Source organism: Sorex fumeus, unplaced genomic scaffold (assembly GCF_029834395.1).
Source record: "Sorex fumeus unplaced genomic scaffold, SorFum_2.1 ptg000044l, whole genome shotgun sequence".
Lineage (NCBI taxonomy): Eukaryota > Metazoa > Chordata > Mammalia > Eulipotyphla > Soricidae > Sorex > Sorex fumeus.
Window position 1 is genome coordinate 39757176 of NW_026606101.1, and position 17899 is coordinate 39775074.

Below are 17899 nucleotides of genomic sequence, written 5' to 3' on the forward strand. Positions count from 1 at the left end.
CAACATCCCGTATGGTGCCCTGAGCACTTCCAGGAGTAATTCCTGAGTGCATGAGCCAGCCAGGAGTAACCTCTGTGCATTGTCAGGTGTGACCCAAAAAGCAAAAAATATTTATAATAATATAATAAACAAAATTACCTCCCAGAAGAAAATTTAATTGTAGTTCCCCACATTAGCTGTGTAAGATTTTGAGTAATTGGTGGTCATCACCTAGAAAATAATTTAGAAATAGGAACAATGTATTCACAGTTTCAGACATTCAGGGGAACTGGATCAGAACATCATTTAGTCCAAGTGTGTGGTTTCTGGGGTTGGAGCAATAGCCCAGCGGGTAGGGCATTTACCTTGCATGTGGCCGACCTGGCCGACCCAGGTTCGATACCTCTGACCCTCTCGGAGATCCCGGCAAGCTACCGAGCATATCTCACCTGCTTGGCAAAGCCTGGCAAGCTACTCGTGATGTATTTGATATGCCAAACACAGTAACAAGTGTCACAATGGAGACATTACTGGGCCAGCTCAAGCAAATTGATGAACAACAGGAGGACAGTGACAGTGACAGTGTGGTCTCCGACACCCTGTTTGTTATCTCCCACTGAGTCCAGTCAATATCCATTACTGCTATTTAAAAGAAATGATAGGGTAAAACCTGTTCCAATTGAAGAATACATTGCTATAATAAAGTTCCCAATGTCCAAAAATGTTTCTAATATTGTCTACCTGAACCTTCTCCCTCCTTGCAGGGCACAGAGATAGTAACAGGTACTGCAAGTGAAGGTAATTACTTCCGAATACATATTAATAAGTATAAGATGGTGGAAACTATCACATGCCTTTCGAAGAAGCCTTTCCCCACTTCCAACTACATCCGCTTGTTTGGCCAACATGAGCAAGTCCTCAACAACCTGTGTAATAGATTCAGTGACAACATGATCCCAGATCTCTACAGGTAAGCTGAACATCTCTATTTACTCTTAAGCATGTGCCATGTGTTTTGCGAAACAGTAGGAAGTAGAACAGATATCCTCAGGAGAAGCTAGGTGACAAATATTTCCATCAAATAGTTAAGAAGATCTGACCCATATACGGCATTGGCCAGACAGTAGGTAACATATGGGAAGAGAATAGGCACTGGATGCGTTTCCACAGGACCTCCCAGCCACGTGGAGCTCAACTGCATCCAGGCAGAGCTTTCCAATCGTGGAAGGGCCCTGGCAATGTGATGCTTAAATCTCTTTTTACAGAGGATTCCAGAGCAGAGCTCAGAAGCTTCAGAGGTCGATTTGGGGAGCAGAGTACAGAAGTACCTGTTCTGAATGGGAGCTTCATAACCATAGGAGGCAGGCGATGATTTTAGTCTTCTCTTCCACAGCAAATGTGAGATATGGACAAGGGTTGTCTAAGATTATTGTTAAGGAAATCTGGCACTGCCAGACTATATAATCCAGTGATATTTTCAAATTTGAAGGACTCTTGTCCTACACCTTTCAGAAGATGAATTTTAGAGATGAAAGCCACTTTCAGATGTAGTGTGCTATTTGAAAGATTAGGAGAATTTCACTTTAATTCCTACAAAGAAAATGGCAAAACTACTTTCAAACAGAGAAAGGATGGAGTCATAAGTTCTAGGGTTCTTTTAGCCCAGGGTGCCTGCCAGTCTCTTGTAGCCTCTTGAAAGATGGGAGGGAGGGAGGAAGAAAAGAAGGAAGGGATGGAGGAAAAGAAGGGAGGAAAGGGAAGAAGAAAGAAAAAAGAAAGAGAGGAGGGAAGGGAGAAGGGAGGGAAAGGGAAGGGAGAAGGGAAGGAGGAAGAGAGGAGGGAATAAATATGGAAGAATTTCCTTCAAGTATATGAAGCATTCCCCAGAGCAGTAGCTGAGATTACGAGAGCCCCACAGTCCCACTAACCTCAAGATGGTTATTGAGTCATTCTGCTGTGAAAAGGTATCTTCTTGTGCTGTTAGTTTTCCTTTCCATGATTTTTAACATACTTTAGTGTTCTTTAGTTTGTTTAAAGGCCATTTGTGACATCTGGGTGAAATGTCTGTTAATGGTGTTGGCCCATTGTGGGGGGTGGAGTTATCTTTTTATTGATTATTGTTATTCATATGCTCTGGGTATAAACTTGTATTGGAGATATATATATATAGTTATTTTTAAATCATTTTCACCAAGGTACTTGTATTTGCAATACTGTTAATTATATGTTTAGATATTTTAAATATATCTTCTACTTCGAGGCCCAGCTTTTTATTTCATGGTGTAAATAAACAGATATTCTTAATTGTGATGTAACCTGATTGTCTTCTTCAGGCTGTTTCGTATATTTTTGCCCTTGGCTCTTCCAATAGAAGTTGTCAATCTGGTCTTCCCATATTCTTCACATGGCCTTAGTTCTGGGGTGGAGCCTCTCTTCCAGCAGGCCCAGCTACCTCTTCTCTCTGGAAGCATCCTTTCCTCTGGCCTGGAAAGCTACATCGCACTGATTTTCCAGACTCCTGCAATGAGTCTTTTCATCATAGGTGGAGCAGGCCTTCAAGTTTTTGTCTGCCATCAGTCAAGTTTGAAAGCAAGGGACTAGCGATCAGATGGCCAAACACAGAGCTTTATTAATGGAAAGGCAAAGGAAGACAGGGAAGCTCCCAGATTACAGGAGAGCTTTTCTAAGGAGGGATTCCAGAAAAAAGCCATTCTTAGTCATCTTTGAATGCAGTTTCACAATTTTCTCCATAAATTGCACAATTTCTGTTTGATATGATCCAATTTTTTTTGCTGTTAAAAATGTGTTGTGTCCCAAAAGAAGAGAGAGAGAACAAGGGGGAATGCCCTGCCACAGCGGCAGGGTGGGATGGGGGGTAGGGGGATGGGGGAAAAAAATGTGTTGTGTTATTGCTGCTGTATATTTTCTAGAGATACACTCTTTCAACAGTTTTATATACTGCTGATATTCTTAACTATTATTAATTTAAATAACTTGTACATCATTTTATAATTTTATATGCAGAAAAGTTCTGACATTTGCAAATGTTTTATTTCTTCTTCTATAATCTTTGCATGTTTAATTTCTTTTTCTTATCAATCTGCATGGACTGGAATTTGCATGTAAGGCAGGACAGAAGCACAAGGAGTGCGGGAAGGCATTTGAAGCTTGGGTTGAAATCATTCTTGGTCTTAACAGGAATGTATTTAGCATTAAGTCATGATATTTGCTGTAGGTATTTTTGTCAGATATTTTTATCAACTTAAAACTTATTTTTTACTGCCAGCTTATTTGTCACGCATGATTTAATTTTTTCCAGAAAGAATAGTTAATTTCAGAAATCTCTTATATATAAGAAGACCTTCCTAGCATTTTCAAAAACAAGCTATATTTAGTAAAGCATCAAATTTCTTTTATTATTATTATTAATGAATCACCGTGGGGTACAGTTACAGACTTACAAACTTCCGTGCTTGCGTTTCAGTCATACAATGATCAAGTACCCATTATTCTATCAGTGCCCATTCTCCGCCACTAATGATCCCAGTATCCTTCCACCACCTCCCCCAACCCCCCCATCCCGCCTCTGAGGCAGGGCATTCCCTTTTGTTCTCACTTTCCTTTTGGATGTTGTAGTTTGCACTAGAGGCACTGAATGGCCATTGTGTTCCATCCATATGTTCCATCCATTCACATTTGGCTTGCATCTCCCAACCGGAGCTAGTCCTCAAAATACCCTTTACTTGGTGTTCCCTTCTCTATCTGAACTGTCTTTCCCCCCTGCATTTGAGGCCGGCTTCCAAGCCGTGGGGTAAACCTCCTGGTCCTTATCTTATTATTCTCGGGTGTCAGTCTCCGATTCTGTTACTTTATATACCACAGATGAATGCAATCTTTCTATGTCTCTCCCTCTCCTTCTCACTCATTTCACTTAACATGATACCTTACATGTTGATCCATTTATACGCAAATTTCATGGCTTCATCTTTTCTAACAGCTGTATGGTATTCCATCGTGTAGATGTGCTGAAGTTTCTTTAATGAGTCATCTGTTCTTGGGCACCCGGGCTTTTTCCATTGTAAACATTGTAAACAGTGCAGCAATGAACAAACAAGTGCAGATGTCATTTCTACTATACTCTTTCGCCTTTCCAGGATATATTGCCAAAAGTGGTATAGCTGGGTCAAATGGGAGCTCAATTTCTAATTTTTTGAGAATCATCCATACTGTTTTCCAAAAGGGCTGAACCATTCGGTATTCCCACCAGCAGTGAAGGAAAGTCCCTTTCTCCCCACATCCACACCAATACCAGTTGCTTTTGTTCTTTTGGCTGTAGGACAGTCTTTGTGGTGTAAGATGATATCTCATTGTTGTTTTGATCTGTATCTCCCTCTTGATTAGTGATGAAAAGCATTTTTTCATGTGCCTTTTGGCCATTTGGATATCTTCTTTGAGAAAGTTTCCTTTCATTTCATCACCCCATTTTCTGATGGGGTTGGATGTTTTCTTTTTGTAGAGTTCATCTAGTGCCTTGTATATCCTTGAGACCTAGCCGTTATCCAATGGATATTGGGTAAATATCCTTTCCCATTCTGTTGACTCTTTGTATTTTGGTCACTGTTTCTTTTGAGATGCATAAGCTTCTTAGTTTAAGATAGTCCCATTTGTACTTGATCACTGTATAACTGAAACCCAAGCACAAAAATTTATAAGTCTATAACTGTACCTCAGGGTGTTTCACTAATAAAAAATAAATAAATAAATAAATAAATAAGATAGTCCTATTTGTTTATCTGTTTTCACTTGCTTAGCCAGTGGCATGTCATCTTTGAAGATACCATTAGCTTCAGTGTTGTGGAGGGTTTTGCCAACCTTCAATGTATTTTATGTCTTCAATGTATTTTATGGATTCTGGTCTGATGTTGAGGTCTTTAATCCATTTTTATCTGATTTTAATACATGGTATTAGGTAGAGATCTGAGGCTTTTTTTTGCATGTAGTTGTTCAGTTTGCCAGCTCCATTTGTTAAAGAGGATTTCTTTGCTCCACTTCACATTTCTTGCTCCCTTATCAAAGATTAGATGGTCATATATTTGAGGGTGTGTGTCAGGATATTCAACCCTGTTCGATTGGTCTGCATCTCTGCCTTTGTTCCAGTACCATGCTGTTTTAATTATTACCACTTTGTAGTAGAGTTTAAAGACATCATCGCTAAGAAGTTCCCAGAGCTCAAGAATGCAGACATCCAAATCTAAGGAGTCCGAAGGGTACCAGCTAAAAGAGACCCTAACAAAAAGACTCCAAGACATATCATAGTCAGAATGATGGATGCCATGGATAGAGACACAATAGTGCAAGCAGCAAAGTGGGAAAGAAGGAAATCACATACAAAGGAGCACCCCTTAGATTTACAGCAGACCTATCAGAGGAAACCCTCCAAGCCTGAAAATATAGTGAAAAAACTCAATGAAATGAATGCTTCACCAAGAACACTTTATCTGACTAAACTCTCACTTAAACTCAAAGGAACGATACACTATTTCATGGATAAACAACAGCTCAGGAAGTTTATAGACTCAAAACCAAACTTAAAAGAAGGACTAAAGGGGCTACTCTAACACAAGAAAAACCCCTACAAGCACAACAAACCCCTACAGAATGATGGCACAAAACCCCATGACAATAATCTCCTTCAATGTCAATGGTCTAAATGCACCAATTAAGAGACACAGAGAGGCAAAATGGATTCAGAAACTAAACCCAACATTCTGCTACCTACAAGAAACATATCTGAATAGTCAGAGCAAACACAGACTCAAAGTCAAAGGATGGAAAACAATCCTGCAAGCAAACACCTCCCTCAAAAAAGCCTGGGTGGCCATACTAGTATCCGACAATATAGATTTCAGGCTGAAAAATATTAGAAGGGACAGCAAAGGCCATTTTTGACTAATCAAGGGATATGTTCAACAGGAAGAAATCACACTCTTAAATGTATATGCACCTAATGAGGGACCAGCTAAATACTTAAACAGCTGTTAACAGATTTTAACGAGGACATTGCTAGCAACACAATAGTAGTTGGAGACTTCAACACTGCCCTATCACCTCTATATAGATCAACAAATTTGTTAATCACAGAATTTCTTTCAAATCTTTGTAGACTAGACTCCAATGTCTATTGTAAGTAGAGAAAATTTAAACTTTCCAGAAATATTATTTATTTGCTTCTTTTAGCTTAAGCATATTATTTATTGTTGTTTTCAACCTTGCCCAAAATCTTTAACTCAAATAGGAATCGTAGGATGACTACTGGACCCTTGTGGTTGTGGTGACAGTTATACACTATGAAGTGAAACCCTCAAAATTCCGCAACAGGGACCAGAACGTTAGAGTAGTACAGCAGGCAGGGCATTGGACTTGCACACAGCTGACCCAGGTTTGATTTCTATAACCATAGATGTCTCCTGAGCCCACCAGGAGTGCTCTCTTGAGTGCAGAGCCAGGACTAAGCCCTGAGCACTGCCAGGTATGGCCCCCAAACAAACAAAAAAACCAAAAGTAAACAAAAGACATTTAAAAAATTAAAATTCCACAATAAGCACACCAATGATAAGTCAATGAAAACATTGAATTTAAACTATACGTGTTATTCGGGGATAGATTGATTGGCATATCTAGCCATGTGAATCACATTAAGAACAATAATTTTTTAAAAGAAAAATGCAATATTTCATTGTACTATTTACTTTTCATTAATAATGTCTATCATCAGTGGTGCAGAGCCACGTAGTTTGAGTCTATGTAGAGCTCAAAGCCTATACAGTTTGTATCTGACTTCGTAGTATTTTTTAAAATGAATAAAACTTAAAATGAAATTAAATCCCTGGGGGAAAATAATAAAAGGCATTCCGCTGCTTGTTAAGGAAAAATGTTTCCTGTTGGGGAGTGGTGCTCTGAAAGTTTTCTCTGCGCATGCTCAGGCGTCGTGGATGCCAGCTTTTTCCCTGGTGGGTAGGTGCTGTCTCAGTGGGTTGTGGGCTCGGGACAGCTAGTCTGGGACACAACTGTCAGCAGATGATAGTGAATAACATTTAGAGGTTATTTGATTTGAAGAGTGAACATTTGGAGTGGCGAAATAGAGCAACGCTGTCACTTGGGACGTGCCCATTTGCTGTCAGAGGGTCAGAAGGGTCAGGAGACGCTGTCCCGAAAACCCTCCGAGGGCCCCCAGAAGGCCTCTCCTTGTCGACTCCAGGTGCACCGGTCCTGCCCCCAGCTGACGCTGTGATCTTCCTCCCGCGTGGGCCCACCAGGTGCCCACTCTGCCGTGCTGAGACCGGCCCGCTCTGCCCGGCGCACTGCTGCTTCCAGAGCGGAGGTGGCACGTCTCGCAGCTGTTGGCTCAGTGTGGTCGCTGGTTATTCCCGACCTGGGCAGCACCAACAGCATCCGTCGCTGGTGTCCAGGCAAGTTGCCATGCACTCTGTGTGAGGCTGTTTCCACGCTGCTGCTCTGTCTGCTACAGGGGCTGGACCTCAAGATCAAGTTTTGTGTTTTTCCAGATTGAAACAACAACAACAACAACAATAATTATGCTGAATCCCTTTTCTCCGCTTTCCCCAGTCTGTCTCACTCCCCGGCAGCCACGACAAAACCATCCCTGGCTCTGCTGGAGCCCGGGAGCAGCCGAAGGAGCAGGAGGATAGTGGTCCTCACCCGAGGCGGGCCTGCCTGCAGTGGGGCTGGCCTGGGGCCGGCAAGGGAAGCCCGAGACACAGCTGGCGTCTGCACCGTGTGCCGCTAGGGTCTGGAGTCCAGACTGACTGTACCTATTTGACTCTGTTTTCCCCTCCAAGTCCGTGGAAACCTGGGCGAGGAAAAGACCACGTGCAGCACCCAGACCTCCCAGTATGCGTGCATCGCCCACGTGTGACCGGGACAGGGCAGGGGGGAGATCACTTCCCTGACCTGCCGCGCAAAGAGTGAGTCCTTGAGCACTGTCCGATGACCAAGCCAGAACTTCAAGTCTCCTTATGAATATGTGACAGAAACACCCTCCCCACCCCCAGCTGACACTCGTGTCTCACAGGTGTGGCCTTTGTCACCCCACCTGCATGCTCAGCAGAGGTTCGGAAGGAGCAGCTGCTTCCCAGGGTGGTCGGAGGTCGGAGAGGGGAGCTGGGAGCGCATTTCCTGAGACCCCGAGCACAGAGCCTTCACCAGGCCGGAGGAGCTGCTGCCTTCCTGGGCCTTGTCTTCACTCAATCCACTTATTCGTGAATCTGCGGGGGATGGGGGAGTACTGTCTGCTGAGTCCCGTGGTCCTCCCTTCACCTTAATTAACAGGCAGCAGCATCCTTTATCCTCGCGGTTCGGATAGGCCTTGCCCTAGCTGCTTTGTGCCAGCCCATCAGATCCTCATCAACCTTGATTAACCCACCTCCTTTCACATCTCACTGCTCTCAGACAGCCCCTCTCCTGCCAGCGCGGCTTCCTCCACACCTTCACCCGCACTCCAGTGGCCTATTTTTAGTAGGTAAGTGCTGCTGTGCGCAAGATTCGAAAAGGGTTTTGCACAGACCCTTTCAAAGGCTGCCATTACCTTTTTGAACTAAAAGCTCCAGAAGTTGTTCCCGTAGGAGAGCTGCGCTGTGCTCTCTCTGTCAGAACTGCCAATTAGGATGCTGCTGGCCCTCGCTGGCTCCTAATTCATTTATAAGACTACAATTGGCATTATTTAATCATGAATTAAATGTTTTTCTGTTCTTCTGCCTATTCCCGTGTCCAGTAGGAAAATAGTGCCTTTTTTCTTTGAAAAAAATCTCAAAATTTTAGCCATCATGTTTTTCAAGTAGGACTTCCCCCCATTAATTTCTTGCGGGGTGTGGGGGGGAGTATACTTTCCTGAAAGCTACTGGATAGTATTCCTTTTTTTTTTAATAAAAGTAAAAAACCCTTTCCCTAGTCAGAGTCTTACCAAGTGACCAGCCTGCCTCTCAGTGTTCCTGCTCATCTGTTTGATTTCAGTGAAATCAGTTCTACTCCGCCATGGAAAGAATCCTTTTTCAAATGCTGTGCAAAGATAAAATCCACTCTCTTTCTTCTGTTTTGTAGCCATTCAATTATAGTCATTCAATTTTTTCATTTTCATAAAAGGTTATATAAATAAGCCTTGTTCGTTCAGTCTGGAGACTACCCCACACTCACCGATCATTCTCCGGTCTCCTTGCTCCATCCCCAGTTTGGATTATGCATAGAATTACATAGCCTGAGAAGCTACATACACACTTAAAGTTTTTAAGAAATTATTCTAGCCTAGTGACTGTCCTATTTGTTTACAATAAATACACTTTTACAATTGTACTAACATTTATGGTTTTGATGTTACCTCACTTCACTATCACCAAAATGCTGAAGACCCTCCACCAACATTCTTATGTTACTTCTGGTCCACCTCTACATTTCTGCTTTACTAGGTATTCTTGGTTTCATAATACACAGCCAAGGGTTTGTTCTCATTTGATGTTGCTTATTCCTTTGTTTCGTTTCTCTGTATACCACAGATGAGTGAGATCATCAAGTATTTGTCCTTCTGTCTGGCTTATTTTGCTTCAGATGATACCCTTACATTCCATCCAGGTCACAGTGAACTACAGGATTTTATTCTTTATTGTGGCTGCATAATATTCCATTGTGTGAATTCATATTTTTTTCATATCCCTCTCCCTTGTTACTGAGACAGTTAACTGTAGGTCTGAAAGTCTAAATCAATTCCATTTGGCATAATGTCAATTACTGCTATATTTGTAATATTGCTCTAATTAAGACACATTTCTCCTACTCAGTATGATTTATGTGTGTAATTAACTAATCCTAGAATGAAATGTAAGATTTTTTTAACTTATAGCCAGATCATTTCCCATTAACTATTCATTCCAAATTCTATAAAGTATATTTATAAACAAATATACTGATTTAGTCAGGGCTGAGCAGTAAAAAATCACTAATACATGGAACTCTACATAAAGTGTGAAACTTTTTTTAAAATCTCTATTTACAATAGTATTTCTTGCATATAATGAAAACATAATTCTGCATACCCTATGAGCATTTATCAGAAAGGTCTGGATTGAGTCCCTTTATGGTTTGAGATATCAACAAATTAAAGTTTTATTTCAAGTGCTTCAATTTTATTCATGATAAAGAATCTTTGCTTTGAAAAATCTGCCCATGAATGAATGAAAGATGATTATCCATCTCATGCCAATTTAAAAAAAATATTTAAGCTTTTCTTACTGCTTGTGTAAAGTCTAAGCCAACAAATTCAGAACCAGTCAGCATCAGTCTATGGAAGGGCAAGGGCCCACACCCACTACTAGGTTATTCTTCCCAGCACTCCTGTTCCCCCTTGGTCACTGTACACTCATACAGTTCTTATCACCCCTTCCTCTGCAGGCACAACTGTATCTTAAAACAGAAACTGACATATTTCTCCATTCCCTGAAAGGAAATTGTTTGATGTTGACACTGACCTGTACCATCAGTGGTTCACATTCAGATGCGGTTTAATGAGCACAAGTTGCACTGCCAGTATCACTGTGCTAAATACCAGCACCTTAAAGAGACCATTTCAGTGAGGGATGGCCCTGAATTTCAGAAATCAGTGTTCAAGTGGGACTGTACATGGGACATACATGGTGAGACATGATTCACCTATGTGTCTGTGGACCATTTCTATGTTATTCCAAAAAGATCAAGATTTTTACAATGCCTTATAATTAAGAAGTAATGAAAAAAACAACTACCACCTTCAAGTTGCCTGTAGCCCTCACCCTCCAGAGCTGCCACCCTGGTCTTCACTGTGGTCATGCTGTGGATTCTCTGAACATATCCTACTGGAATTTGATTTACAACTCTAATGGTGTGGATTGTTATTTCTCTTTCCTTTGAGTAGAAAGGACACTAGCCTTGGAGGACTCACTTTCTGCATTGTTGCTGCTTACTAGCTTTGAGATTTGGGCAAGCCATTTAACCTCAGAAGCCCCGGTTTCCCCACTTATAAAGTGGTGATATAATTTATAATAAATCTGTTCAGATTATAGGATGAAAGGAGATGATGGTTGTAGCACATTTAAAAGATGTCAAGCACTGTACAAGCACAGTCTTCTGTAATTACTTGAATTTATTATTTTTATTATTTTTTAAATCACCATAAGATAAAATTACAAAGCTTTCCTGTTTGAGTTTCAGTCATACAATGATTGATTATCCAACCTTCCACCAGTGCACATCTTCCACCACCAATAACCTCAGTATCACCCCTTATCCCATTCCTGCCTCTATGTCAGACAGTCTCCCCCACACTCTCTTTGGTTTAATTGTTATAAATGGTGTAAAATGTTGTGAGGTTGCAAGAGTGGCCACATGCTCCTGGAATTCTAAACTTTTAGGTAATTAGGGTCTGGAGAAATCTCTGCAGTGAGCTGCTTGGTTTGGAGATTTCTTTGTGTGTCTCTGGATCATTGCCGTTAAGGACCTCAAGTAGCAGCTGGAGGCAGTTTGTGGACATGACCTCCAGGGTCCCATGGGGACGGGGGATGAGAGGGAGTGGCCCATACCCTATCCCTTGAGGCCTGGAGTTTGCTGTCACTGAACCTGCGTACCTGCACTTCTCCTTGGGTTCAGGAAGTTGGCATCCACCGAGTTTTTAGGGGACAGCGAGAGGGACAACGCCTGCCTCCTGTCCAAGACACCCAGGTAAAGTTGGTCTGGCTTAAAGTCCAGAGGCATCTCTGCAGCGAGCTGCTTGGTTCAGAGATCATTCTGTGTGTCTCTGGATCATGGCCTTTGTTTCCATCTTTCCCAGAGAAATAAACTATTGGTATATGCCCGGCAGGGCATGTCCACTCACCCATAGGGTGCTGCACCACCGGCCCTAAACACAGCTTTTGATCTCTTTCGAGATTTATGGGCCTTTGAAATAAGATGAGCTTATATAACTGAGCTGGAGGTGGTTTGTGGGTGTGTCTCCCACATACCTAACTTTTGGCCATTTAATTTCTTGGTAAACTTGGCCCCAAGTTGTTGGGGTCTGGCCAAAGGCACAGCACCAATTTTGGGGTATCTGGAAGCCTGAAGGCACCATCAGGCTGCTAGTGCACTCGCCCCGCAGATATAGTTTGACCTTCTAGCGGCACCATACCCCCTAATTGACTTGAGTAAGTCCCTTTACTTTGGGAGACATACACTCAGATTTTGATATTCCTTCTCTTTGCCAAAAAATAATAAGTGCTGAAAAATACAGTACTTCCTTTAAAGATTCAAGTTTTAAACCAGCTTTGAAATAGTTTCAATGTATACACTTGCTAGATATTTTCTCAGTAATGCTCTGAGAAAAAGACATTACTTAGAGAGTGATAATTATCAAGAATTAAATAAATATGAAACCAGAAAGGAAGGAAGGAAGGAAGGGAGGGAGGGAGGGAAGGAAGGAAGGAAGGAAGGAAGGAAGGAAGGAAGGAGATGAATTCTGCCATTGATCCAGGTCCTTCATTTGACAGAATGTCCAGAATTACTGGGAGTTGAACCCATCATAGGGAACATAGCTGTAATTTTGGGGAAGCTAGAGCAGTGAGTTCTCCAGACAGAATACTGGAGATAAGTAAGTTCACAGAGGGAACCTTGGCGACCTATAGAAAGCTCTTCCTGACCATTAAGTGAAGTAGTCATCAGATCACATGGATAAGAAAGCTCTACAGGACCATGAGAAAGATAACACTGAAAAAGATTAGAGACTACAGTGCCTAAGGCTCACTCAGAATTGGATGTAAAGCTGTTCCCATGAGTCAGTCTTAGGGAATCTTGAGATTCATGGACCAGTGGATAAAGCACACAATGAGATCTTTTCTAAGTGCAAGATTTCCAGACAAAAAGAGAAGCAAGAACATACAAACCAGCTTTTCAAAAATCACCTATCAAAACCAACACAGAACATTTGAAAGAGATGTTAGAAATGACAAGCAAGCATTTTATAAGTTATGAGTAATTACTTTGTTACACATAAGAAAATTGAGTAAAGCTGTGGAAAGGACCCAAATCACCCTTCTAACAGGTGAAAATGATAATTCCTTGGATAAAAAAATATAATGGATGGTGGTGAATGCAGATTAAACCTTGCTGAGAAAAAGATTAGTGACCTTGAAGACATAATAATTGAAATGTCCAACATTAAAGCACAGAGCAAACTAGAATTTTAAACAGTGCTCAAGAGTATCAGTTAACCTAAGAAGGGAAAGGCCACCAAATATGCTGTTGCTTCCAACAACTGCAAAATGCAGTTCCCCCAGCCACCCCCACTTCCATGCTGAATTGGCCTCTATGTTAGCTAGTCCTTGGCCCAGCTTCTGCTTCTGACATTACACCAACTGTAAGTTTCTTAGCAGGGAACAAAGAAACTTTTCCTGTGGTGATAACACCCATGTGATGGAAAAGAATGCAGAGGTAACAGAGGATCTCTAAACCCTCCCCAAGGAGTGATGTCTCACAACTCCTTTTTTGTTTGTTTTGTTTTGTTTTGTTTGGGGGCGAGGTCACACCTGGTAGTGCTCAGGGCTTACTCCTGACTCTGTGCTCAGAGATCACTCCTGGCAGGTTCGGGGACTTGCAATGACAACAAGCTGGTCGAGACTTTATAACTATTGAAACTGGATGATGGATAAGGAGTGCATATTGTTATCTAATTTAAGCATTTTTTTCATTCAGATAATAAAGGGTCACTTTTGTTTGTTGGGGGGTCACACCCAGTGCTGCTCTGGGTTATCTTCCTGCTCTGTGCTCAGGGATCACTCTTGGCTGTATTCGGAGGAACATATAGAGTGCCAAGGATCAAGTAGGTTGACCTAGATCAAACCTGGGTCAGTCACGTGCAAGGCTAGTGCCCTACCTACTTTCAATCCCCGCCCCCCGCCCCCCGTCTCATCTCTTTCAATTCCTTTAAACTTTGCCTCCTAGAACTCTAAAGGAACCTTACCACCATTTCCAAAATATTATAAAGACTAACAAAATGACCAGTGGTAGGTGTTTGACTGCTCACCTACCCTGTAGGGCTATTCCCCAAATGGATTCTGGAACCCTTCCTCCTCCAGGCTGGAGGTGCTGACCTTGGGATCACTCTGCCTCAGATTCTGTGGGGCTCCTGGTGTGCTGCTCTGCCCCAGCCCAGATTGACAAATTGCATGGCCACTACACGGTTTCTAAAGATATACTTTTGTCCTCCACCAAGCAAAGAGCTAGATTTTGTGCCTCATTATTCAGTTTAGCTGGTAATTTGGGGAGAAGAGAGTACCAAAATGCCACCAACGATGCCCCTGCAGCTCTAATCAGAGCCACTATTTGGAGCCTGGTACTTGATTGGCCCCAGCAACTCTGACAATTGCTAGGGCACAGCCTGCCAGACCAAGATACGTGCTGATGGCTCAGAAGGCAGAATAGAGCCCGGCAAAGTCACGCTGGGATCCCAGAGGCTCAAAGCATTAATAATCCATAGCTCAATCATTAGTAGCAAATCCAAGTGAAATAGGAAAATATACGCCATGCTGGAGGCCACGAGGCTGCGGGGAATGGCTTCTCGGCTCGGTGGCCGGCTTAATGATCAGTTCCTACCACTGGCTACCCTAACTGGCAAGCAGCGCCTGAGAACTATCTGCTTTCTGCACATGATAATTGAACAAAGTTAGAACTCGTTCAAGATATTAACGCAAACTTGTTACCAGTATTTTTCTGGGCTTGTCAGGCCCTGAATCACACCCTCAACAGTGCACACAGAAGGGTGTTCATCAGCTCATTTATTGCCCTCAGGATGAATCTGTTACTGAATGTGCATGTACCCTCCTGCTGGAAGCCTAAATTGTTACCCCAGCCTGACTTTTGCCGTTGGGAACTGCTGTCATGTACTCACGTAGGCCTTTTCTGCTACTGCTCATGGATAGGAAGCTACCTGAAGTAGGCAAGCATTTTCAATTTGGGGATTTTAAAAACAAGCCATTTCTAGATATTATCAAGAGTGGGGAAATGTTAAAGGCCTTTGTGTTGCTTCACTTTTAAAAATTAATTTTAGGCACTGTGGCAAAGTCATTTCTGTAAACTGACTCTCAGGTGACGTTGATTCTGACTGAGCCAGAGCTGCTCTCCCTGCAAATGACAGGAGCTTGTCTTAAATGACTCCAACCTCAGGAGAGGCCAGAGGCTTGGGGACGCAGTGGAGGCCCCCGCTTCCTAGGGCCTTAAAATGCCAACAATATCACTTATTTTCTCTTCATGCCAGTGTCCTTCTCTTAACCAGCCTTCTGGAGGGGGAAAGTCAGGCAGGCCTCAGGATAGTACATCTGTGTTTTAGAGGCTAGATGGGTCTCAGTTAGTGCCACTTTGAAATTCCTAGAGAAGATCACAGTTACAGTCCGTCCCTTAAGAGGCGGCATGGGCTTGTCCTCATCCTGAGCACTAGTCATCGCTCCTCCCAAGCTCTCTAGCTGCCTAAGACCTCAGCTTCTCCACCATTGCTACTCTTGGATAAATCCACGTTCCAGAGGCTGGAGGATCTGCTTCCCAAGCCACTGCCTGATACACATCAGAAGAGTAGGTGGATCTTGTTGTCTGTGATGGGAGGAAGCCAGAGATGAATTTCCTTTCTCTTCCACAGACAGGTTACCCCAGCCCCACCTGAGACGCCTGCAGTGCTGATGGGAGCCCCAGCCTGGAGCACACAGTGCACTGGGCACTGCCCAGCGTGTCCCCCTTGACTCTCTTCTTCTCTCTGGCTATACTAGATTATGCCTCTCAGTACTTAGTCCTTGCCCCAGGCTCTATTTACTGGGTCAAGGGGGAGATACATCATACTAACAGAAATGGTGGGAAATCAGGGCAGTGATTCTATCGTTTCTTATTTTGCAAACATCCTAAAAAACTTTTTTTAAATGTAGGAGTACTGCTATTTATTCAGTCATTGATTAAGGTGATTGAATTGGGCATGAACTCCACATTACTTTTATTTTATTCAGAATGTTAATTTTATTTTACTATTTTTTTAATCACCAGGAGATATAGTGTTACAAAGCTTTCTTGTTTGAGCTTCAGTCACACAATGATCGGACACCCAACCCTCCATTAGTGCACATCTTTCACGATAACCCCAGTATCCCCCGCATCCCACCTCTCCCCCTGCCTCTGTGGCAGACAGTGTCCCCCATACTCTCTTATGTATTGCTCATTATGAATAGCATAACATGTCGCATAGCCACAAGAGCTCCAAAATTCCAGATAATTAGGGTCTGGAGAAATCTCTGCAGCGAGCTGCTTGGTTCAGAGATTCTTTTGTGTGTGTCTGGATCATGGCTGCCAAGGAGCTTAAGTAGCAGCTGGAGGCAGTTTGTGGGCGTGACCTCCATGGTCTCATAGGGAGGGGGACAGATGAGATTGACCAGCCCATCCCCTATCTTTTGCTGTCACTGAACCTGTGTACCCGCACTTCTCACTGGGTTCTGGAAGTTGGCAGCCACCCTGCTGGGGTTTTTAGGGGACAGGTAGAGGGATGACATTGACCCCCGTCTGAGGCACCCTGGTGAAGTCGGCCTGGCTTAAAGTCTGGAGGATCTCTGCAGCGAGCTACTTGGTTCGGAGATTCTTTTGTGTGTCTCTGGGTCATGACCCTTGTTTCCATCTTTTCCAGAGAAATGAACTATTGGCACATGCCCTGCAGGGTGTGCCTGCTCGCCCACATTGCTCCACACCATCAGTCCCAACTGTGTCTTTTGATCTCTTGAGATTTATGAGTCTCTGAAATAAGGCCAATAAATGAGCTTGTATAGCTGAGCCAAAGGTGATTTGTGGGTGTGTCTCCCACACATCTAACTTTTGGCCATTTAATTTGTTGCTAAACTTGGCCCCAAGTTGTTGGTGTCTGGCTAAAGGCACAGCAGCAGTTTTGGGGTATCAGGAAGTCTGAAGGCATCAGGCTGCTGATGCACTCACCCCACAGGTACAGGTTGACCTGCTGGCAGACCATACCCCCCTGACAAACTTCTTGATTTTAAAAAAATTAAAAAATTTTTTTTAAAAATTAGGATTATGAGGGGCTAGAGCAATAGCACAGCGGTAGGGCATTTGCCTTGCACGCAGCCAACATGGCCGCTCCGAGTTCGATTCCTCCACCCCTCTCGGAGAGCCCGGCAAGCTACCGGGAGTATCTCGCCCGCACGGCAGAGCCTGCCAAGCTCCCCGTGATGTATTCGATATGCCAAACACAGTAACAACAAAGTCTCCAATGGAGACGTTACTGGACCCGCTCGAGCAAATTGATGATCAACGGGAGGGCCTTTACTTTACTTTACTTTAGGCTTATGAGAAGGAGTTTCCAAAATTTTCTGTCTCAGATTTAGGATTCCATGACATTAAATGTAGATCCACATTTAGTGAAAGACTTGCTATTGGGGATTGTACTGAAAAACAATTTTAGAATCTATTCGATATGCCAGACACAGTAACAACAAAGTCTCCAATGGAGATGTTACTGGGCCCGCTCGAGCAAATCGACGATCAACGGGAGGGCCTTTACCTTACCTTTACCTGGTTAATGAAATGTGAAAGGATAAACATACATGATTACTCCTTGCCCTCTTGAAGCCCCTCCTAAAATGACTAGAAAACAAAAATCTTTATAGCTGCACATTGTAGACATAAAACTCAAAATGAAAAAATGGTTGATGAGAGATAGCAGTTTATTTGGGAAGGCAGCTATTAGCAGAGAAGAGGAAGCTGCACATTTGCAATTTCATTGCCTATAGAAGCAGCTGTAGATGAAAATGAGTAAAATACAAGTAGCTAGTCTGGGGCACAGGACTCTGAGTAAGGCACTCTTCAAAGT

General features: G+C 42.9%; 1 protein-coding gene across 1 annotated transcript in view; it reads left to right on the forward strand.

Annotated features, from left to right (window-relative positions):
- CFAP61 (cilia and flagella associated protein 61) overlaps nucleotides 1–17899 on the forward strand; it is a 402292-nt gene that overhangs the window by 334490 nt on the left and 49903 nt on the right. The window contains exon 23 of the mRNA XM_056121438.1: nucleotides 744–949. Coding sequence (XP_055977413.1) covers nucleotides 744–949 — 206 coding nt within the window. The remainder of the gene's footprint in view (nucleotides 1–743; nucleotides 950–17899) is intronic.